Source organism: Drosophila biarmipes, chromosome 2R (genome assembly GCF_025231255.1).
Source record: "Drosophila biarmipes strain raj3 chromosome 2R, RU_DBia_V1.1, whole genome shotgun sequence".
Lineage (NCBI taxonomy): Eukaryota > Metazoa > Arthropoda > Insecta > Diptera > Drosophilidae > Drosophila > Drosophila biarmipes.
Window position 1 is genome coordinate 22,170,434 of NC_066615.1, and position 23,236 is coordinate 22,193,669.

A 23,236-nucleotide genomic window follows, 5' to 3' on the forward strand; every position below is an offset into this window, starting at 1 on the left:
CGACTATGCCAACTAAAAAAATGCCTAAAAGAAGGCTTCGATATTTTTAAAATCTTTTTTTTTTTTTTTTTTTAATTAACATCTTTATTTAATATAATATATAACTAAAAGTATTTAAAAATCTTTTAAAGTCATTTTTTTAAGTTCTAGCCCCAACCAATACTAATACAAGTTAGGTTTTATTTAAAATCTATTATCTTCTATCTTAAAGTCAGGTGTAGAAAAGGGAAATGGATGAGCTTTTCCCTCCATGGTCTTGGACTTTGAAGCCTTTTCCTATTGGTTTTTCCCTTCGATGCGTGCTAAAAGTGTTTTTCTTCGGACGCTTTCTTTTTGCTCTGTGCCAGAGTAAACAGAAACTCGACAACAACAACAGAAATCAACTATAAGGAGCACTTAAAAGAAACACACAGAAGAGCTGGAGAAAGTGACTTGAAGGGGAGGAGAAAGTGGCTCGAGGAAAGAGGGAACTCGATGCCGTTGCCTCGGCTGGTTGCTTCTGTTTTTGTTGCCAATGTTGTTCCGAGTGGGAGGTTGGGGGATTTGTTTTGCTCTGCCAAGGTCAGAGCCCACCCAAAGTGGGGCCAATCAAGTGCTCGTTGAGGTGGTCAAGTGAATTATTGAGGCATGGGTTACACGACTTGGACGAGTCGAATTTGCATTAGCATCAAGTGGCTGACACTCTCAATGTTTATAGAGGTGTCGAGCGTTTCCATTTCGATGATTGCTTATCGATTTAATGGATATTAGCTATCACAACAATTAGGCACCCAAGTGTATGAAATGGGGAAATTTAATTTATTTATATAATTGTTAATTGTTAAGACAAAAACATTTATTATTGAAATAATTAAGAAATATAAAAACCATTTTAAAGACAACCACTTAAGCTTAAATTCCCCTGGCCCAATATTTAGATACAATCTCATCCACAACATGCTTACTAATGCTTTTACGCACTCCAAAGATAGCAATACACACAGTTACTAATAATGCCACTGAAGTGCTGCTGGCGCCAGAAGGCGCCACACAAATTTAACTTCTACAAGGGAAATTTCTGCTGCAAGTGCAGCAATAAAATATTTGCAATTTAATTAAACGAAATTAAACAATCCAGCCAGCATTTGTGCAAACATGTGTGGCAATTGTGCTTGCCTCGTAATCTAAATTTGTAAGTTGCCATCTCTTTGCCTGCCCCGCCCCGCCTTACCCCTTTTGTACCGCTTCTGGCCTGGCCTGTCCGTCCGTCTCTCTCTTGGCCGGACAAGGGGAAGTTTTTGGGCTTCTGGTCCTGTTTCCACTTTTGTGGCAACTTTCTTGAATGTCTCACAGCCTGGAGGCGCCAGCAAGAAATAGTTTTCACGTTCTATTTCTTTCCGCCCAGAATTCAAACAAAAGTGCCAGGGCTGCGGGGAAGGAAGCAATAAATGTAAAGTAAAGTAAGAAAAGTTTTTACTCTGATTATGATAAGGCGGCGGGGCGAGGTGAGGTTGAAGCACTCGCATTTGGTCAGCAAATCGATTCAATTCGGACTGTGAATATGCATCAGACCCCGCACAATCAAAACATGCTAGCCAGTTCAGAAATATTTGCATAAATATTTGCACACGCAACCACCGAACCGACCGGCCAAAGTCAATAAAGAGGATTTTCACATTGGCCAAAAGTTTTTAATGAATTTATTTTCCCTTGGTGGCATTAAAACGACGAACAATGAACACCTCCCACCTCCGACTTCCGACCTGCCTTAATTTACGACATCAACAAAATGTAATACACAAGTTAGACAATAAAAAGCATCGACATCTCCCATCGAAAGGCAAACAAACCAGCTCCACAGCACGGAAAAAGGGAAAATGGAAAACCGGAAAGCCCAGGGACAATGAAGCTGCAAAGCTCACAAGGCGAGAAAAAATGCACTAATTGAAATATATTTCCCCAGTCACGGACTTAATTTCAAAGAAAACTTGGCAGGTGAAAAGGTCAGTGGTATGAAAAGGTTTCCAAGTTCATTGGGGGCTTTAAACTGCATTCTAAAATGATGTATTCAAGAAGTTATGAAAGGAGCTATTCGCAGGGAAAATGATAAAAGAAGATGTTTTAAAATTGCGTAAGCTTCTCAAAAGCAAGAACATGTATTCAATTTTTTTTAAAGAAATAAAAGTCGAAATTTGTAAATACACCCAAGTATCAATTATTGTTAGGGTTGTACAAAGAATTTACATTATTCCGGCCCTTAAGGGAACTCATTACGGCTGATAAATTACTCATACGACATGTAAGCGTTTGGTCAAGAGCAACAGTACGTATAAGTGATAATATTTGAAGCTAAGGCTCAGACCCTTAAAATTTTTTGAAATATTTTATAAAAGGTAAAAGGTATACATAAATACTCCCCAAAAAGTATGCAACAATATTTTAAGCTTTTTTTATGTAACTCTTAAACCTAAGAACAAGCTTTCTTTTTTATTTAAAATCCTTAAAAAAACATTTTTTAAAAGGGCACTCCTCATTCAACCAATCGTTTGCTTCAATAGACAACCGTTTATGAAGCAATTTCAAAGGCAGAAAGGAGACCGTGCAACACAATGGTAATCACGTTTTCAACTCCTTGGGAGTAGCAATCGACCCGATTGCCAGCCAAGCGGCATAATCGACAATCGTTGCCAGGAATTGATAATCTAAACACTCCAATTGAATTGCAATTGCAGCTACACACAAATAATTTGTCTCACTTAAACGGGGTAGATGGGGCATAAGCTTGTCGTATTCAATTAGGGGTAATTAGACCGTTTTCCATTTTCCAATGGACGGCGAGTGGAGGAGTGTGCCACGTGAACAGAAATCCAAGTCCATGCATGTGTGTATCTACGGACTGCACATTCACTGGGTAGATAGACATGGACGCATAGATACACCCCACACACAGGAGCAATCTGCGAGGCACGCATCGAGAAATTCAATTTTAATGCGGCTATTACATAATTTGATCCCTGCCCTGCCAGACACTGAATGCATATTAATTAACGTTCAGAATTTGATTGTGTGCCAAACTGCAGCGGCAGCTGGAGGATCCCCGAACTGCAGCCAAGGCATATTCCAGCCAGCTGAAATCCAGAATTATCCCCAGGCAGCCTTCACTCAAAAGAGCCAGCCAAGCAGAAATCTTTCGCCCCAAATTACTTGAGGTGAGGCAATAAAAATGCATCAATTTTAAATTGGAAATAACACTTTATTGCAAGGCCAGTGTGTTTAAGTTTTTCGTGGAAAATTTAGCAGATATCAATTAAACAAAATGCTAGATTTAAAGCAGCGAGGAATCAGAAAACAAAAGGTAGGAGTTTTAATTTGACATTTTAATGTTATTTTTCCTGTTTAAAAATTTAGAAAGAAAATGCAGAAACTTTTATTGAAGAAGCATAAAAGAAATGCTGATCATATTATTTTGGATAGCTCATTCTGCACATCATTTTTAAAGGATACTCCAGTCGTGCAATTAATTTGACATTTCCGCCGCATTCTCTCTCGTTCGTGTCGCGTTCGGATTCAATTAATTTGTGATAAATAAATAAGCAAAAAGTAGCGCTAAAATGCCGATGTCCAGCGTAAATATTTAACGTGAAATAATCCGGCATCGCAGACCGTGTGTGTCGAAAAACATTTGCACATCAACTGCACCAAATGGTCCTCTCTGTTTCTGTGCTGTTCTACACGCACGTCAAGCTGCCATCACATTTAATTAATTTAATAACCGCTTTTAACAAGCATTAATAGCGTTAATTTTTCTGACAGGGCCACTTTTCATTTGCATTTGCGTTTATGTATGCATTCCCCAGCTACTTTTAACGCGGCATATAGCGATGCATACTATATAAGATGCAAGCGCGTATGCATTCCCTTTGTGGTCTCAATTATGGGTCATCAATTGATTGATTCAGCGCAATTTTGACTTGAATGAACTTCACTTCTGAACGACTGCCGAGAGAATTTTTAATGTCTTTAATTTGTAGTTTTTTGTATTAATATTCCCTCTACTGAGGATCATAGATGGTAAAAAAGGTTATAGTGATTCCCGATTTCTCAATGTCCTAATAACTTTTAAAAGCTTAACCAGAACATAAATGGTTTGAAAAGACAACTTTAATTTCTTAATATGATATTAATTTTAAAAGCGTCAAACATAAAATTAACTAGAACTTAACAACTAGTTGTAGGACTACTATTTTCATCTTAGAGAAACTTAACAAGAACTTAACCTCTTGTTAAATGCTTTCATCAAACAAAACCTAATTTTATAATGAATATCTAAACTGCAATTTAACCCAATGGAGAAAGCCAACTTGAGATTGTGAAATCGGATCATGGTAGGATATTGATTCAGAGTTGATTCAGAGCTTATCCTAAATTAATAAGGCTGTCTGCTACTGTTAAAATGCCTTGCCTTTCCTAGCTCCCTTCTCACCTGCACATATTTTCTATTAATTGTACTAGTTTGATGGCTAAGCTTTCAATCGAATTAGATTTCCTCATCTGCAGGCGATTGTCAGCCTTAATCCTGCTAAATATTCCTAATTGTTTTTTGAGGCAGTCGACAGAGAAAACAAATCAGGGATTCTTGGTAGCTGCAAGTGGCTGCGATACAAGCTTGCATAGGCCATCAAACTGGTTGCAATTGGCAGTTACTTTCGCCTGATTGACGCCCTAAGTCTCACTTTTGCACTGCAATCCATTAACCCCCATGGCACATCAATTACAACCGATTAATTTGTCTAATTGGCAGCCAGTTTGAGTCCCGGATCTGCTGGAATCCCATTCGGATGACAAACAAAGGGGATAACTAAATGCCGGGCCGCCCTTTCCATGTTCTTTCCACATGTCATCGTCATCATCGGTGGGTACATGGCATTTGGCAGTGAGGAATACATATTTTGACGTACCCGTGTAAACGTCAAATGCCAGAAAGGACGGGGCCAAGCAGCTCCGCCAAAACAAAGGAGCTGCTGGATGGATAGTGTCGGTGTGTGTCCCGTGTCCCATGTTCCGTGTCAGGCAATCCACCATCCACGTCCACCAGTCAAAGTCCTGACAGGACCCGTTTCTGACAGCCGGGCTCCTTGAACCCCACTCCCCGATCCCTGACCCCTCCCAACTCGCATTCCTTATTCCTTTCAATGCCGGCTCCAAGATTTCATCGGCATTGGCTTAATTAATACCGAGAACAGGAACCTGACAGCTCGCCGAATCTTGGCCAGAATTAGTTGACACAGGTGCCTGGCCAAGAGAATCGTTTAAACTACTTCAGGAAAATGGATAACAAATGCCTAAAAATAATAATAATAATTAAATGAGTGTTAAAGTTTGTAAATAACTTTATTAACTTACAGTTTAGTTATAGTGAAAGATTTGGAATATAAAGTTTTGCTTAACTAATAGGTCACGTCAAATTAAGTGAAATCAACAATAATTAAACCTTACATTAACAAGTGGTAATATTTTTAAATACGTTTTCCAAGGGCCGTAATAAAATCACTGGAACAGTCTTTCCGCCACTTCTGATTTATTTTACCCAGATAAAGAGCTTTTGGCAGAGATTCCTTGAACTGTTTGATGTCCTCCAACTGATCCTTAAGTTGTTCCAATTCCTCCGGGCTTCTAAGACTTTCAGCCAAACCGAGTAAGAGTCCTGTGAGCTCTTTCTTTTTGAACTTTTCACTAGAAAGAAGGATAAGAAGGATTGCTTTTGAAATGGTATGTTTGTACAAACTTACCCCAAGATTTTTGCATGATTTAGGATATAGTTTCCTGTGGGAGTAACCAAATGATCCCTCCTCAAAGCAGTTTTTACTGCCAGTAGGCAACAATCGCTTAAAGGTTTCTCATTGGAACCTAGGGTGTAGTTCAAAAACTTTTCAAAATTTTTGAAGTTACGGCTGCAACCGAGAGATGATGCCAATACCCTCCTTTGAGATTCATTCGTAGTGTTCTGAAAGTGTCCAAATACCTCCTGGAATTCTGTTTCTGATCCTTCTTCCAGAAAAGAGCAGTAGGCAATCTGTTGGAAATTAGAGGGCAGTTCATGATTGCCTCCATTCCGATGAGATATAGTTAGGATCTTGGCCTGATCGGTGCAATCATCTACGTGATAACGACAAGCCTGGGAATACACAAAATGAGCGAAGGGGATATCCTTGATGGCAGTGCTTGATCCTGTAATTCCCGATAACTTGGGAAAGCTCTTGTACAGTGGTAAGAGTAGCTTTTGCATGTAAATCTACAAGTATAAACAACAATTATTTTTAGTAAACACAACTTAGAATAAACCCACCTTAAATCGCTTTGCCTCCTCATCATCCAATAAGGGTCTGAGTTTATTTATGATATTAACAGCCCGCTGCCAGGGTCCAAGTTCCCGCTCCTTTTCCAGATATGTCAAAAGATCAAAGGCTGTATCATATGTGTGCACTTGCACTGCTGCCAATGCCAAGAGATCATCTATCAACTGAGCTCTGTTGAGTCTATGAATACCACCAAAGTTGGTATCATTCAACAAGCTATTCATTATCAAGCGCCAGTTTTTTTCATCGTAGTTAACCCTAAAAATTGTGCTAACTTGGGGGTTTAGGATGATCCATTCATCGGAGGACGGGGTTTCCACCAACTGCAGATCTTCTGTGACTGCAGGACACTCTAACCATAACTTTGGAATAGTTTGATCAAAGTTGGGGAGAGTTTGTCTTACTAAGCTCAAGGGAACCCACCAGCATGATGTATCGTTGCCAAGTTCCTGGCCTTTGAAAAATCTAGTTTGTTTGAGTGTTAAACTACCCGTTTCGTAGTTCCGGTTAAGGGTAACCAAGGGATATCCACCCTGCAGGGTCCAAGAATCCATGGCCCTACTCAGATTAAAGTTCGAGGGGATTACTTTCTTTTGCAGCGCAGCCTCCTGAAGGGAGTTCCAGAGATCCCCTTGAGCCACATTTCTCAGGTAGTATCTGCTTAAAAACGAACGAATTCCCTGGAAAAATACCTCCTCGCCCAGCAACTTGTGCAACATGCGCATGGTCAACGATCCCTTCTGGTAAACATATTCCGTAAATTGTGCGAGAATCTCTTTAGGATCCTTCACATCCTTGGAAATGGCAGGCACAGTAGCGTTCGAATCCTTGTCAAAAAAGTTGGCCAAGTCTCTATCTACAAATCGTTCACCTCTAGTTAGTTCAGGCTGTAAAGCATCCAAGGCCAAGTAGCCAAAGTAGGTGGATGGACCCTCCTTTAGCCAGAGGTCGTTCCACCACTTCATGGTTACCAGATTCCCAAACCATTGATGGGCATACTCGTGGGCCACAGTAAAGCTGGTTTGATCCTTTTGCTCCTGCAGATTATAGCCCGTGTTTTGGGGTAATCTCTCCTCGTTGTAGGTAACCAGACCCCAGTTCTCCATGGCCGTAAATCTGTGAGTGGGCACTGTAACCTGATCGATTTTTACCAGGGGGAAATCCATTTGAAAAAGATTCTCATAAAACGTTAAGAGTTTGGGAGCCATGTCCAAGGAAATCATTTCCTGATCCAATAGCTTTGGCTCCATCCAGTTGCGGAAAATCACTCCATTGTGGGTGCTGCTCTCTTGGGTGGCTGCGTTTCTCAGATCATGCACGGCATAGGCCACTAAATAAGTCGAGGTCCTGAGAAGCGGTTCGTGATCGCACCAAACATAGTTTTCCAGGCTTTCACTAAAAGAATAGTGTGTATATTAAAGCTTCTATTGATCTACTCAAGTAGATAGGGACAGTAGTAATCCTCTTTATCTCATTGATTCTAGATAAAACAGATTTAATAGTCTCCTAATCCTGCATATACTTACTGCTCTTGACATCCGATAATAGGTGTACCGCTTAGACCTGTGTAATTTTTGTGATAGCCCAGGGTCACATTGAAAGTTGATTTCCAGGAGGGTTCATCGAAGCAGGGAAAGGCCTGCCTGGCAAATGTAGGCGAAAATTGGGTGACGGCAAGATGGCTAAAAAAAGGGTGTTATATACATAATCCACAGAATATTAGTCTTTAAACTTACTGAACTTCTTTGGTAATCGCATCCGTGTAGTTACTTTTGTAGTAGCCACTTTGGGAATCATTTAAGCTGGCTTCGAAGTGCATTTCCAACTGATAGATCGTATTCTTTTCCAATTGCTGGCTTAAGTGTAGGGTATAAAAATTATATACCTCATTTGTTTCAATGCTAGTTACGCTGATTTTTTCATGATCAGACATTACTGACGTACGATCCTCATCTATCTTCAAATTGGTGGAGTGTAAAGTTATATTTTTAGCTGATTCCTTCGCTAGAATTTCGACTTTCACAGAACCCTCAAACCTTTGATCTGTACTATTTAAATGGGTCAGAATTCGCAGGTTGTAGTGTAGAGGTTCCAGTGAATTGGGCAAGCGATAATGATCGTAGGTAGCCCATGTTGAAGGGATTGCCAGGATCAAGAGGATTAGGTAACATTTGGTAGGTTGCGACATGCTGTAGGAGATAAATGGGAAATATCTGATCAGTAATTTAGACTTTTAAAATGTTTATATACTGCAGAACTAAGCCTGAAGTAAGAAAATTGTAAGAACTTCATGCATTATATACAGTCATATATTAAATTATATATATTTTTGGAAGGGAATACTAAGAATGCAGTTTATGATCCATAGTTGGGACTATCTGACATTTCGGTGTATAGATATAGGTAGGCCTCGACTCTTTCTTCATCTGTTTATTCTTTGGTTCTTTTTTGTTTGGAATATGTTCTTGAGGTTTATGCGTGGTTCGAGCACTTCCAAAATTATGTGTTTAGCGCGGGGTGGTGGCTACTCCCCAACCACTGCCCAATCGCGCCACCCCGCCGCACTGCAACTTCACCGCGGGGTGTGCCACATGTCGGGAAGGCGCCTCCGTTGGAAGCTCGGGATGATGCAGTTGCTCAGTGGATTAAGGCAGCGCTACTGCCTGTGGCGCCTCCGCCGCCTGCTGGGCGTGGCCTTCGACGAGGGCGGATTCCAGGAGGGCACTCGCCAGGCGGCGGCCACCATGATCGAGGCAGTGCGTCAAGCGGACTGGCCCTGCATCCGGAGCTGCTGCACGGAGCGCGGATCGGCGGACATATACGGGTTGTCCCAGGTGCGCAGTTCCTATGCCAGCTTGGTGCGCTTCCAGAGGGAGCACCTGAGACACGCCCTCCCGGTGAGAGTGGTTCGTCGGTGGATCGATGGACGCAGCTATGTGCTGGTGGACATGCTCTTCGTGGGCCTGCGGAATCTGCTGGATCTGGGCAGTGCCCAGGAGAAGCAGGAAATGATCCAGCAGATTCAGGGCGTCCTGGCAGACGCGCAGATCGAGGATCAGTTCGATCCCAACCATTGCCGCCTAGCCATAGCCGAGTTGGTGCTCACCTTCTGCAAGGAACTGGGGGAGTCCTCCAAAGTGGATCCTCCAGACCCCGAATCGGATGCAGGTCAAGATGTTGCAAATGGAGAGCGGGAGAATGGCTGGCTTGTGGACTCCTACAAAGTGCACCGCTTCAAGCTGATTAGCTTCAGTCCCAAAACACTCAACTTTCGCGTTATAGAATTTCTGAAACCGGTTCAGCAAAAGTAGCCCGAGTTGTCGCTGTTTATAAGGTGATTTTGGTGAGGCCCTCGAAGCAATTGCAGTCACGTGCCAGTCAATCTTGGTTCAACGATCTCTATAGCCGAATTATCATTATTTTGGGCGAGTTTGCCGACAGTCACTCTCCGGCGAACATTGCGCGACTCTGGTCTGAAGATAACTGATCCGTTTGGAGGGCAACCCCATATACTTATGGCTACACTTCGGGAGGTGTGTTAGGTGTCAGCTAGCACTGTGATTTCAGTAAAGTTTTTTCCATGTGTAATTACACGTTTATGTTTACTTATACTTATAGTTTGGGCAGTGACTTCATAGGAAATAATAAAGAATACTATTAAATAGGTTAATGTAATGTTTTATAGATTTTTGAGGTATTATTAAGTATTAAGCGGCTTAGCATAGGTTTTTAGACATGCAGCCAAGAAAAGAATGCAAAAAACGAGTGTTGTTTTAATACTAAGGCAGATCTACTGCAATCTTGGCTCTGCATGTGAGCTTAAAGCTTTTATTTAGAAAACAAGACATTGGTGAGCATTAAACTAGTTTCGATTGTATGCTAATAATACCAAGTAATAATAATATTGATATTCAATTAAATTACCAAATCCATTTTGCAACTATGCTTATAAATATTAAAACAATTTCACAGTAGGGAGTCCTTTTTACACTCATTATTTTGCTACGGAATTTTATATAGACATTATTATATTTATTAAAAACAGCGCCCCTAATATTAAAATCTTAAAATAAAATCTGTAATCTGTGTAAAGGTAAAACAGATTGTTTTTGATTAAAAATAAAGTTTACTCGATAAGGAAATTGAATATACCTTCTTCATAAAAATGCTTTAACTCACTGAACTTTTGGCCAGTACTCGGTATTAACTACATATTATTAGTCCCTGTATCTGATAATTAAAACTGGAACTCGGGCCAGGGAGGAGAACAAAACAGTAGCCTTTTAATTTGAGCCGGGGAGTGCGAATAATTTGTCAGGCTGCTCCCCAGCTCTTAACCCATGTTCGCACTCTTGCACTCCAGATGCTGCTGGCTGCTGGCTGCCAGAGCTAACTATTTGTCCGGAGCCCAAGGATGTGAAAGGGCGGGGGAGCTACGGGGAGCAGAAGGAAAATCACGGCGTGTCGCTTTCGAATGGAACATAAAAAATTGAGGGCTTAATTAAAAAGCAAAAATGTGCTGCGATTTTCCGCTTTTTTAACGCCAACAGCAGCAACTTCGGCAGCCCTGGCCCAAGCCCGTATCCCTACCCCCTTCGAAAAGAAAAACGGAGCACATTTCTAGGGCCAGGGACCAAGAAGGAGGGAAGGGCGGCAAAAACTACTTGCTGGCGACTTTTTATGTGGCCCATGTTCCTTGGAACACCAAGGAAAACCGAGTTCCATTTGAAATTTTCCGGGCCTCATGTGTCTTTTTATTTCGCCTCCCTTCTCCTGCCCCCCGCCCTGTGCGCCTTTCCTTTACTTACAAATTAAGCTTTTCCATTGCTCTTCTTTTTGTTTTCCGTGTTTTTATTTTTTGGCAGGCCAAGACCATGACTTTTGTTGTTAATTAAAGTTACGGCTAAAAACGTGAAACTCTCAAGTGCTCATTAAAATTGAAATGCGACTGCAGGAACAAGACCCAGAGCAGATGTGTGCCAAACAATGATGCTTCAGCCGGGACCAAATGGAATTGCAGGTTCCCATTTTGAGTCCTTTTCAGGTAGAAAATTGGGGTAGACTTGAGGATTGACTTTGGGGGTTAAAATATTATACTAAAAAGTTATAAATACTTAATCAAATTAACTTCTTTCAGCTATGCTACAAGGGCTTATGGAGCTTAAATGAGCTTAGAAAGCGAGAGTTTTAAGCACTAGGCTTAAGTCCCCATAAAAAATGAAGAAAGTGCTGAAAGCACTCTTTTCGGGCAGTAAAAATGTAAAATTCATACAAATCATTTGTTTGCCAAGTCCAGTTACAGATGCAGTGGCAGTCGCAGGACTCTATAGGAGCTGGCAGAGCTCTCCGCCCGAAATCAGGGCAATTGCAGAGCTTTAAAGTGCTCCTTGGCAGGCCACATAAATAAATGTTTGCACATTTACTTTACAAGGCTTCCCTGCCCAGTTTCCCAGTTTCTGTTCCCGGATTGCGGGTGTTGTGTTCGCCCGCTTTGTTGCTCCCAGCACGTTCATAACTCAACTCCGGCTCCAAGGATGCGATTGCGGGAGGATGGGGATGGGATGGGGCTGTGGCCATGGATGTGCCGGAGGTGTTGCTTCCCAGACGCTTTATTTACTCGCAATTCGATGCCGCCTCCAAGCTGCAGACCCGATACTTTCGAACTGGGCGAGCGTATATTGTATTGTTTCCTCGCGTTCCGCTGGCTATGCGATTCTCCGGAGAGAGATTGCCATAACTTTGTATAGTGTAATGGCAATGCAATTGGACGAATTTGGCAGCTCGATGAACTGCACCCATCACCGGGGATCGAGGGCAGTTAGTGGGCGCTCGAGTCGCAAGACAAAAAGCTCCGGAGCCCAAGTCAATTTGGCCCGGGTCTCGCAGGCGGTCAAAGCATCGGAGTGATGCAGTGCACCCTGGACTAACTGAATGCAATCGCTGCAATCACGTCCCCAACGGGCATATTAGTATTAGTAGCTGACGAGGATGGATTAGGATGAGCTGCGCCGGGGGTAACTAACTGCAATCTAATTCTGTGTCGGTGGGAGGACATTTATCGGTATGGTTTTTACAGGGTACCAACCGGGTTGGAGGGTAGATTCCCCAGATGGGCCTTTTGTGGGAAGGAGATTCATATTTCAAAAATTCGCGGTTCAAAATAAAGAATGAGCTCAGTATAAATAAAACATATGATAAAATATAAATAGGTATATAAATTGATAGATAAATAGAGATAACCCAATGAAGATAGATCTATATATATAGAGAGATCTATATATTTTTATTAATAGGAGATTTATAAACAAGTAAAATATGTAAAACAAAGAGTATTAAAAATAGTACATATGTGTAAACTGTTTCTGTAGTAATGATGCAAAAATAAGAAATGAAATCCAGGGTATGTAGGTGTTGATCAATACCCCATTCGCTGGCCTATGCCGGCTGTAGGGTTATGAGCTGAGCCGACAATGGCCCAAGTGCGACGAGGCACTGGCTCCATTTTCAGGGCAGTTAGCAGAATGTCACGTAGCAAATGCGACAGCGTGGTCAACATAATGAATGGGGCGGCCACCCGCTCCGCCCCTCGAACCACGCCCCCTCCCCGCCCTCATCCGCCATGGGGACAAAGAGTGCAGCATCCTGCAGGTGCAGACTGCGAGTCCTTAGACCCGAAAAAGTGCTGCCAACGCGACTATTTTTCAGATAAATCTGGATACTTTGAAAATCTAATTTCTGTTGATTTTTTAGATTTATTTAGATTATTAAGTACGTATCTATGTTTGTACAAACAGGCTTAGAATAACAACGTTATCCACATTTTATGATTTATATAATAAATTTATAAATAAATAATGTCTAGGTTGTCATGACTTTATAAAATATTTTTAGTCAGTCAGACAAAAAACAAATCTATGTCATAGGATGCTACATGTCATAAGATACTGCATACTACGTTCTATATACATCTTTGAATATAACATCTCTACTTTTTTTCATTTTCAGTTAGTTTTTAAGTTCATAACAAGTATATAAAAACTTTTCAATCTTTTTTCAACTTAAAAATAATTTTTTTTCCTTTAAATTTTTAAAACATCTTGTGGAAATACTTAGTTCCAAGAACCATAACAGCCAAAAGCTAGTTCTTGAGTTCCTCCCATCCCTACGCCGCCTTGAGGGCACCTCTGCCCGAATCTGCCCTCCGCAACGGCGGTATCCATTCGGGTCTGGTGTCCACTGATTGCTCTGGCGGGCGATTGCAATAACCCTTGCCCATGTCGACCATGTCACGACATCTCCGCTCGGCTTGGAATGGTATGGTTGTCGGGGCCGGGGCCAAAGAGGAACCCTCAGACAGTTGGCTCCGAAAAATGTGTCGATGCACGTGACATTTTCGGATGCAATTTGCAATTTGATTTCGCTCCCCGGCGTCCTTCGGGGGGATGGGGGATGGGCGTGGGGAGAGTCTCGACCCAGGCTGCAGGTTGCAAGTTGCAGATTCAGTTTGTTGGCTAAGTTCAAGGATCAAAATGATTCCCCGTTCGGCAGCAGCAGGTGTGAGATGTGAGCTGCGTCTTTGCATTGTTACACTTGACCAATTCGGATTGCAATTACACACCTGACTGTTTTCCCGCCCCCCGTTCGGGGCTGACTTTAGGTCCGCACGGGGGAAACGGGGGTCAGGTGTGTGGGTGGCTGGGCCGGCTGAAAATTGCCGAACAACGATTTGTGTTGGTTTTGGCTTGTTTTTCAATCTTCTCTCTTTGTTTGGCCTCGCCTCCTTGCCACACCACTACTTAGTCTGTTTATTTTTTCTGCTGCGCGCTGTGCAATTTGTGGGGATTATTTGTGTGGGGCAGCTCGGAAGAGTGCCATCGAGAAAGTGGAAGATAGACAATTAGGAGACAAGTGGACGGGACACTGGGTTAATTGAAATCCTCCTTGCCATGGCTTAATCGCGAAATTATGCTGGGCTCCCTCGGTTATTTCTATTCCCCTTTCGCTCTCCAAGGGCTATGGGAAAACTAACAACCGGAATTTAATAAGGGTGGTGTTGAGGTTACTAATTTAAAAATGCTATTTTATTTTTTTTTAAGGCTCATAACATGCTACAAGTACTTATACTACTTCTTTGATTTAATTGAAAGCAATTAAAAAATAACTTGAACTACTTTTCAACAAGGAAAGCTGAAGGCAAACAGCAAAGTGTACCTACATTAGCACTCAACCTCTGGAGCTAAAGGCATCCTTGTTAAGGATCTGCAGACCCCCATAGCCCCTGAGCCCCACTGCCATCCTTGGTTCGCCTTCTCAGGTCACTTGATTGACCTTTGTGAGTGGCAAATGGTGTTGAATGTCAGTCAGCTGCAACACTCCGCCCGATTTCCATCTCCATCCGGCCAATCCCTGGGCCTTCGATTAGTGGGGAACCTAATTGGGGCATCGAACCAGGCCCGGAGACTTCTGTCGGCTGGGTTACATTTGTGTTTCGAGCTCCGTACATTAGGCACACTGCTTTCTGAACTGCTCAGGAAGCCCCAAGATGAAGAAAGCCGGGGATTTGTAAGAGTGCTGCATAGGGGATGCCTAATTCCATCATTTTATGTCCGTCTTCCGACAGCCTCTCCCTGCTGAACAACAGGGATCTCCTGAAGACCCCCTCCGGAAATTCCATTGTCAACTTCCTGGTGAAGCCCATGAGTGTGGAGATGAATACGGCGGACAAGCTCATCACGGGGGCCAGGCGCCAGCGGATGATGGAGCTTTTCGAGCAGGATCGCGCCTGGGAGGCCGCCGAGCTGTCCCGCTTTGGCCTGAGCTGCATCAAGGCCCCGGATTGCTATCCCTGCTGCACTCCGTTCGAGTGCTCGAAAGCCAAGTTTTAGAGTCGCCTGTTCGCGAATGTATCTGAAAGATACACATTTTATTTCGCTCTTGCGTATTTGCTTGTCCCTCGCAGAAATAAATCTTTAAAAAATTACCCAGAATCATATCTTTTTGTTTTGGAAAGATTCATGTTCATTACCTTTTGATTATTAAGAATCTACTCCTCGAGTGACCTGCTCTCAAAGATTACAAGTCGATCAGATACAAATACAATTAGGTACTGTAAAAACGAATTGTTAGCACGAATAAAATGAAATCTTAGTTTATTCATTACTTATTTGCATTGTTCATGTTCCTTGAAGATCTGAAAAACACCTATTTTCCGGGCTCCTGCGGTCCCGACGGCCGAGTAATAAATTGATTCGCTGGTCCTTCTCTGGGGCCATTAATCTATTTCCCGGGCAGCGAGCCACGCCCCCGGCCGGATTTGTTGTTCATGGTTTAATGAATGGCAGGCAAATTTCGGCGCCTTTGTTTCGGGATAAAACCCTTTGGGGCGGATCGTGTTTTTTGGCAGGATATCTCTCCACGAATTTTTTGTTTCTCGGGGAACCAAACACAACTGATTATGGCGGCAGGCCTAGCTCAATAAAAGCGCCACTTGCTGGGATTAATTGAAAGCCCAGGGAGAAAGCGTGCTTTTTGCTCACTTTAGTTTGGTTTCGGTTTCGGTTTCTGGCGGATAATCCTGCGACCGCTCCTCCATCATCATTTGTCATTGTCATCTAACGGAGTGTGATGGCCCGCTCCATTTTGCAATAGATGAGATAAGAGGTGGCCAGGGCCGCCCTGCTGCCCCAGCCCGATTTCGCTCAGTGCACTCGGCTGCACTTCCCGCCTGACTTTTGAGCGTGATTTTCTTTTCCGTGTGCATTCAGCGATGCGCTAATCAAATTATAAATCGTGCCCATTGGAAAGTCGTTCGATGCAGGGACCCCGGTCCCCGGGAGGCGACATTGTCATCATCAGCACGGGCAATCATAACTCGCACAAAGGGAAAGCCTGCATTTTCCTCCGCTTTTCTCGCCACTTTCCCGCCGTTTTTTTCAGGTCCCATTTGAGGTGCTGGTTGGGCCATAATGGATGTCGGGGCAGCTGCAACTGGGTCGTAGGTCCATTTGCACTCTTGGCCCTTCGCTGGTTGTTTTTTCAAATACTTATACCCTCTAGGAGCCGGGGATATGTATTGTTTAACTATTTAATAATTTATTTATACGTACTGAAATTATTTATGCCGAAATTAATAAATCAGCAATGATTCAGTCTCAACAAATATATTACCCATTGTCCATAAACTAAAATATTCATAACATCTTTAATCCAACTGAGTTATAAATTGATTGACCCTTTTGATTTCCAAATATAAAAATATACATTTATAAACATTTTCTTTATATCATCGATTAGTAAATGATGTCCAGGACTTCTATATACTAGGTAGTCCATCCAGGGTATCCTTACATCCTGAACCCGAGCACTGCATCTCCTTCATGTTTTTGTTCTTATGTAATGTTTTTCCACCAGTAATGGAGAAGGGCAGAGGGAGGGTGATGAAATGGGCGGCTCAGGGCTCAGGTGTTGGCCCGGAACATTTCACATGGGTCGCATTAAACAATGCCCATTTCTTTAATTAACAATTTGCATTTGCTGTGTTTCCCCGATTTTTTGCCGAGCCCTCTTTGTTGCTCTTAATTGCTGTTTACTTTGGCCGGCTGTTGTTTTACGTTCACTTGCAATAATAGAGCTCCGCTTTCACTAATTCCGCCAGGGACCGGCAGGTATGGAGGTGCACGTATCGATGCAGGACCTTCCCCTATGATCCCCTTTGCAATCCCCAACGGATGGGATTCCCCGGCGCTCCCCCGACCTTTGTGGGGCGTCTTTTTTGCTAATGACTGGGAATCCCATCCAATCATGCAAGCTGCTTGGGACTTTGTTTGCGGCTCCCCTCCGGCCGGAGATAGTAATTTATTTCTTAAAAAGTGAAATCCATTAACACAAATTCTGTGGCCCACCATCTCTGCACACCTCTATTCCCTCGCCCCAAAACTCGCTCCCCCTTTTCCTAGATCCCTATGTCTTGCCCTGACCATTCACGAGGCTCTTATGTTCCGTTTTCCAGCTTCAGACTTTTCCGGCTTTTCCGCCTGCTGCACGGCTGGAGAAAAACTGCAATCACCTTTGTGATTGTGCCCTGCCTTTCAGCTCTATCGCTCGCATTCAACAGTTCTCGCTTTGTGCACTAAAAGTATTAAATTTCTTCAAATATTGTCGGTACATGTCGGTGTGTGATTCGTGCAACTCCTGTCCATTCCATTTGCGGGGATTCCCCTTTTCGATTTTACTCATCGACCGGCAGTAAGTCACTTTTAAATGCTTCTCTGTGTGTTTTGCGGTATTATCGTCAAGGATTTCTTGTTAGAGTGACCCATTGTGTTCTAGTGATATAGTGATACGGCATTATTTAGAAATCAAATGAAATTTAAAAATGTTGTCTCTTAAGATAATATCTATTCTTTCGTTTCGAAATGATTAGCCGAAATAAAAAATGAAATAAAATATTTTTACAAGTGCTATAGATGTACAATACAAGAGTATATTATTAGGTATTTCAAAATTGGTTTACTCAGAATCAATATTTCAAAAATGTTGCTTTATTATAATGGTTCAAAATGTATCATTACAGGCATTAAAAAAAAGTAGATCCTGCAAATTACAAAATTAAAATTATTTGTTACTGCAAAATTTCGGATAGTGTAAAGTAATACTGAATTTCCATTTTTTAGTGCATTAGCTTTAAAAATACCATAAGTCTCCATCCCTACAAGATGGCGGAAAAATAACTTAATATTCAGGCGTTTGTACTCCGAACTCAGTTCCAGCCAATCTTTCGAAGTGATCGGGTCTCGCAGAGGATAAATACATCGTATAAAATAAACAAACACATCTTCCAGCTGGTGAGGAATTCCAGAGGGTAAGCCGAGACTCCAGAAATCTGCTGAGTTTGCCCTATTTAAGTGCCATTTCTTAGAAGACCATGAAAGTGTTGCTCTTTTGGTGCGCATTTTGCGTGCTCACTGCTCCCGGTAGTGGAGGAGGGGTCAAGGAGACTGTGGACATAATACGGTTGATCCAGGACGTGACGCACTCCATCCTAAAGTCATGGGACCTGATCAACAAGATGCCGGTGGCCGAGGTCACCGCGGGAGCCATGATCTACGAGAACCAGCGCCAGATGATGGACAAGATCGAGGAGGTCAGCGGGAATATACGGAGTCTGGAGGAGCAGCAGGCCAGGAGCACTGCCCTGACCATTGAGACGCTGCTGCGGGAGATGCAGGACAAGTCCCAGCTGCTGCACCGCCTCAACCAGCTGAGGGACCTCACCAAGCTCGTGGATCTCCGCTACGGGCAGCTGCAGACCTATGAGCAGCACCGGGATTCCCTCGAGCCCAGCACCCTGATCAACTTCGCCAAGTGGACCGTGAATCCCGGCCCCAACTCGATTTCCTTGTTGCTGCAACAGCACCACGACTGTCTGTTCGTAGGCGACTCCGTTCCTCCGGAACAGGACTACACCCACTCCCTGCTTGCGGAGCTGACGGCCAGTTTTGATGCGGACCCAGGGCAAATGTGCCGGGCCAGGCAGTCTGCCCAACAGTTCGCCTACCACCTCTTCACCAAGTGGGTTTTCACGGAGCTGAAGGGCTACAGCATGATAGAGCTCTCCTGGATGATCCTGCGCCAGTTCGGGCGGGGAAACTTCACCCAGGAGCTGCTGCTAATGCGTGAGGCACACCAAACGCGCTTGGAGCAGGCCCAGCAGGTGCTCCAGCAGGTCATGTCCCACAGCAACCGCCTGTACTGGCGCTGCGATCCTGGAAAAGAAGAACACGTCGAGGGAAAAACCTACGAACGCGTCACACGCCTGCTGCAGGGCTTTGTGGAGAACGAGGTCAACCTGAATCCGGATCAGAGCTGCCTCAGCGAATGCCCCGATTACCATGACACGCGTTCCAGTGGCTGCTATCAGCCGGAGGAGGAGTTCTGTGGCCAGCAGCCCACCTGCAAGGGCAGGCTCTACAACTGCAACTACATCGACTCGGACATGTCCATCTGCCTGGCCTCCAACAGCTCCACAAGGCGCTATGACTACATCAACTTTGGAGGCAATAAGCAGGGGAAGGAGTGCAAGTCCAAGGTGCGGGAGCCCTCGTCCTGGTCCAGCTGGATCTTCTGGCGCTGCCACTACTGCTTCTGCCTCTGCGATGAACCAGGGCCTAAGTCAGATCGCTACTTCAACCTTCGTGACTCCATGACGGACTTCAAGCAGAACAAGATTGTGACTGGAGTCCGCTTTGTGAAGAGCCAGCGGGTCTTCCACCTGCAGCTGCAGCAAAGTGAGCTCCTGCCCCGAGGAGCCATCAATAACAGCTCGATGGAGTGGCTGCCAGTGGAGGATTACAACGTGAGTGATGTGGACATTCGTGATGGCTACGACTACCACACCTTGAGCATGGACAGCAGAGGCCTCGACCTGGATGAGATTTCAGCTAATTCAAGCGACCAGGTGGTCACCGGAGTCCGTTTCAGGATCTTCAAGAAACATCTCAACCTCGAGGTGCGTTTCAGCTACTTTAATTTCTCCACCGGTCTGCTGATCGAACCGCTGACCAAGAGCTACTGGCTGGGCAATGAAAACTCCCACCTTGAGGGTCAGCGAAAGAAGTTGATCTTGAAGGAGAGTGACTTGCCCACCGTCTCGGAGCTGCCCTCTATACCGCTTTCCAAGGACAACCAGTACATGGAGTTCGGCAGCTCCAGCCGGTTGAACGATGCGGCTCAGAACACTTTGCCTTTCGTAGATGTCCAGGAGGTGGTTCCACATCCCGCGGTCCCGTTGGCCGGCTTGGGAATCTACTACAAGGGACGACCTGGTTTCGGCGGCTTCTTCGCCCCCAAGGTGGTTACCTTTGATTTAACCAAACAGTTGTTGGAGCCTCGTACCTAGGGTCGCGGAAAATTTAAACTTGACGAATTTCTTTTATTTGCCAGCATGTGCCAAAAGAAAAGCTGATATGGAACATTAAACAGTAAGGGAAGATTCCCAGAAACCAGAAATATTAAATATATGCAATAAACCTATGCCAGAATAATAAAATTTGCTTAATAAAAATAAAATCATAGATACACAAAATTGTTTTTTTATGAAATGGTAATTAAAATAAATAAAATTAAAACTTTTTATTTAATAATGTTAAAAAATACTCTACTCTCTGCAACTGTTAATTCTGTTAAAAATAAGGATGAAAAAGTAAACACTTTTAAAGTTGTCATACTTAGATTTAAATCGCTTTACAACCTTTTTTTGACTGAGGATTCAAATAACCAACTTTTCGCGCCACGTAACAGCTCTGTTAACCTGGCCGGCGCAACGGTGAGGAATCCCTAACGCCTCCCGAGAGCCGCAGGCGGCTTGATCTCTGTGACATTGAAGTTGCGGTTGAAACCGAAAGCTGTTAACCACATGTTATCTGGGTTATTGCGACGAGGCGTCCAGCGACCGCGGTTCATCCAAAATCTCAGCGAAGCACTATCTTTGGGGGCCCCTGTACTCTACTCCCAGATCCGCAACATGGACGACATTGCTCTGGACGCGGCCAAGAAGACGGCGGCCCGCACGGCTGTGGACCAGTGGGTCACGGAGGACACGAAGATTCTGGGCATCGGCAGCGGCTCCACCGTCGTCTACGCCGTTCAGCGGATCGCGGAGCGTGTGTGGAAGGAGGGAGAGCTTACGGATCTCATCTGCGTGCCCTCGTCCTACCAGGCGCGCCACCTGGTCCTCGACTACAACCTCAACCTGGGCGATCTGGACAGGAATCCCAACATAGACGTGGCCATCGACGGCGCCGACGAGGTGGACCGGCACATGGTGCTGATCAAGGGCGGCGGCGGCTGCCTGCTCCAGGAGAAGGTGGTGGCCTCCTGCGCCAAGCACTTCATCGTGGTGGCCGACTACACAAAGAACTCCATCCGCTTGGGGGAACAGTGGTGCCGCGGAGTGCCCATCGAGGTGGCTCCCATGGCCTACGTGCCCATCAAGCTGCAGATCGAGGCGCTTTTCGGCGGAGAAGCCTCTCTGCGGATGGCCAAGGTGAAGGCCGGACCCATTGTCACGGACAATGGCAACTTCCTGCTGGACTGGAAGTTCATCGCCAACAGGGAGTACGACTGGGATGAGGTCAACCGGGCCATCACCATGATTCCGGGCGTGCTGGAGACAGGCCTGTTCGTCAACATGGCCCACAAGTGCTACTACGGTATGGCCGATGGCACGGTCAAGGTTCAGAACAAGTAGTTGTAAGGGGATTGTGAATAAAGTTCAGCCACCTAACATGTTTTCTTGAGAAGAGTAAGAGGAGCGTTTGCGGCGCTTCTTGCATTTATCTATTACTAAGATGTTCCTTAACGGTGAAGATTTTCTATAAATATAAATACAGATTGAGTTGATATTTCTAAAATGACTATAAACGAATTTATTCTGTGAAATGATAACAAAATATGGTTATCCGAAAGTCGCTACAAGGGCATCCTATTAACTTAAGTCACTGTCATGTTGATAGCGACATAGAATGATGATTATCTGGTATTCTTAAGAACTAACACGTCGTTGTTCATACCCTTCTTTTGCTCATCTCTGAAACTCCCATAATCTCCATTTCCAATGAGTCAATAGCGAATGTCATTGCATAAACGTAGTTTGCATACGCTCTTGTATACTTTTGTCTCGATTCCGGCTACAAAAATAAATAAACATTAAATACACTACGTCTAGAAGGCCTTCTTGGTTCGCCCAGGGAGCAGGGTGTCTTTCAGATACTGGAACAGGGAAAGCAGGCCCTGCTTCTTGTTCCGCGAGAAGTAGTTGCTGACCACGTCCGGACTGCGCCGGCTCTGATCGCTGACCGTAGTGGGCAGGACACTGTCATTCGTGCTGAGTGAGACGAACAGGGCGAAGGGAACGATCCACATGCAGATGGTGAAGTAGGCCAGCACCTGAAGATAAAAGATACGATGTATTTCGGGTTTTAAGTAAAATATTTGCTGTCGGGGGTTAAAGCAAAAGAAAAAGATTTACTGGAGTATTGATAAGATTAAATAAATAAATAAGTCTACAATAGATATTTAAAAACATTCCTAGGAGAACATCACTACTTATTCAATCGAAAACCCTAATAAATTAAAGAACTGCCCCATGAAGATAATATACCCAACGAATGTGCTATGTATGACTAATGATTTATGCAATTCTTAGGTTTGGGATATTTTCGGACCCTTAGAACCCGCTCCTCCCTTCTCACCTGCGTGAAAGGCACGTAGACGGTGGTGAAATACTGGAAGGCCAGGAAGTGGTTGACCACAAGCATGGTCAAAGAGCCCAGCAGCGGAAGCGAGAGGAACCGAACAAAGGGAAATCCTCCCATGATTCCGAGGTGGAAGCCCTGGGCCACAAAACCACATATTATCAGGCTCCAGGGGAGGTCCTCGAAGAGCATCAGCAGGATGTAGACGAAGATCGTGAAGCTGATCAGGAAGAGGATGCACTTCCTCGCCGCCGTGGTGTACTCCTCCGCCAGCTCCGCCAGATAATAGAGTCCGGCCACTGAAAACACAATTGCAGACGTTGCAGTTGGGCCGAGAATCGGGCAGCGACACCTCACCTATGGATAGCGTCAGGAACACGATCTGTATGCCCAGGGAGATCCAGCCCAGTATGTAGAGGAAGGCCATGGTGTGTACTTGGACCAGAAGATAAAGATATAAACGTAGTTATATTCGGCAAAATCGGCCGACAAAACAAAACAATCCGTTCAGTGTGTTGTGCGGCAGTTGGCTGGAAATACTAGACGTCTGTTATGGTATCTTCTAGGCACAGCACGGTCACACCACTAGGCTCAAAGGGCTTTAGCGCGCTTTTATTTCTAGCCGGAAATAGTGTTTAAAGAACTTTT

At 44.2% G+C, this 23,236-nt stretch overlaps 6 protein-coding genes across 8 annotated transcripts; 4 read left to right on the plus strand and 2 right to left on the minus strand.

Annotated features, from left to right (window-relative positions):
* Positions 1–5,345: 5,345 nt before the first annotated feature.
* On the minus strand, positions 5,346–10,079 carry LOC108023034 (aminopeptidase N). 2 transcript variants are annotated; one of them, XM_050887712.1, is made up of 6 exons: positions 9,942–10,079; positions 8,072–8,524; positions 7,862–8,017; positions 6,326–7,730; positions 5,769–6,271; positions 5,346–5,712 (listed from the first exon to the last, which is right to left on the minus strand). In XM_050887712.1, the coding sequence occupies exons 2-6, from the start codon at positions 8,521–8,523 to the stop codon at positions 5,496–5,498; spliced, it is 2,733 nt and encodes a 910-aa protein (XP_050743669.1). In that variant the 5' UTR covers position 8,524; positions 9,942–10,079; the 3' UTR covers positions 5,346–5,495. The 2 variants fall into 2 exon arrangements, with proteins under 2 accessions (XP_050743669.1, XP_016947764.1); XM_017092275.3 differs by lacking the exon at positions 9,942–10,079 and adding an exon at positions 9,442–9,586.
* On the plus strand, positions 8,730–9,923 carry LOC108023035 (uncharacterized). Its single transcript, XM_017092276.3, has one exon. It carries the CDS (start codon positions 8,795–8,797, stop codon positions 9,644–9,646), a length of 852 nt encoding a protein of 283 aa, XP_016947765.1. The 5' UTR covers positions 8,730–8,794; the 3' UTR covers positions 9,647–9,923.
* Positions 10,080–14,770: 4,691 nt separating the features above from the next.
* On the plus strand, positions 14,771–15,322 carry LOC108022392 (uncharacterized). Its single transcript, XM_017091278.2, has 2 exons — positions 14,771–14,897; positions 14,956–15,322. Exons 1-2 carry the CDS (start codon positions 14,878–14,880, stop codon positions 15,218–15,220), a joined length of 285 nt encoding a protein of 94 aa, XP_016946767.1. The 5' UTR covers positions 14,771–14,877; the 3' UTR covers positions 15,221–15,322.
* Positions 15,323–18,048: 2,726 nt separating this feature from the next.
* LOC108023033 (uncharacterized) lies at positions 18,049–20,468 on the plus strand. Of its 2 annotated transcripts, none has more exons than XM_017092272.3 (2): positions 18,049–18,195; positions 18,253–20,468. In XM_017092272.3, the coding sequence occupies exon 2, from the start codon at positions 18,259–18,261 to the stop codon at positions 20,230–20,232; it is 1,974 nt and encodes a 657-aa protein (XP_016947761.1). In that variant the 5' UTR covers positions 18,049–18,195; positions 18,253–18,258; the 3' UTR covers positions 20,233–20,468. The 2 variants fall into 2 exon arrangements, with proteins under 2 accessions (XP_016947761.1, XP_016947762.1); XM_017092273.3 differs by having other exon boundaries at positions 18,256–20,468.
* Positions 20,469–20,571: 103 nt separating this feature from the next.
* On the plus strand, positions 20,572–21,745 carry LOC108023059 (ribose-5-phosphate isomerase). The gene has a single exon (XM_017092306.3). It carries the CDS (start codon positions 20,749–20,751, stop codon positions 21,580–21,582), a length of 834 nt encoding a protein of 277 aa, XP_016947795.1. The 5' UTR covers positions 20,572–20,748; the 3' UTR covers positions 21,583–21,745.
* Positions 21,731–23,121, minus strand: LOC108023060 (protein TEX261). Its single transcript, XM_017092307.3, has 3 exons — positions 22,946–23,121; positions 22,586–22,887; positions 21,731–22,280 (listed from the first exon to the last, which is right to left on the minus strand). The coding sequence occupies exons 1-3, from the start codon at positions 23,013–23,015 to the stop codon at positions 22,056–22,058; spliced, it is 597 nt and encodes a 198-aa protein (XP_016947796.1). The 5' UTR covers positions 23,016–23,121; the 3' UTR covers positions 21,731–22,055.
* Positions 23,122–23,236: the final 115 nt, after the last annotated feature.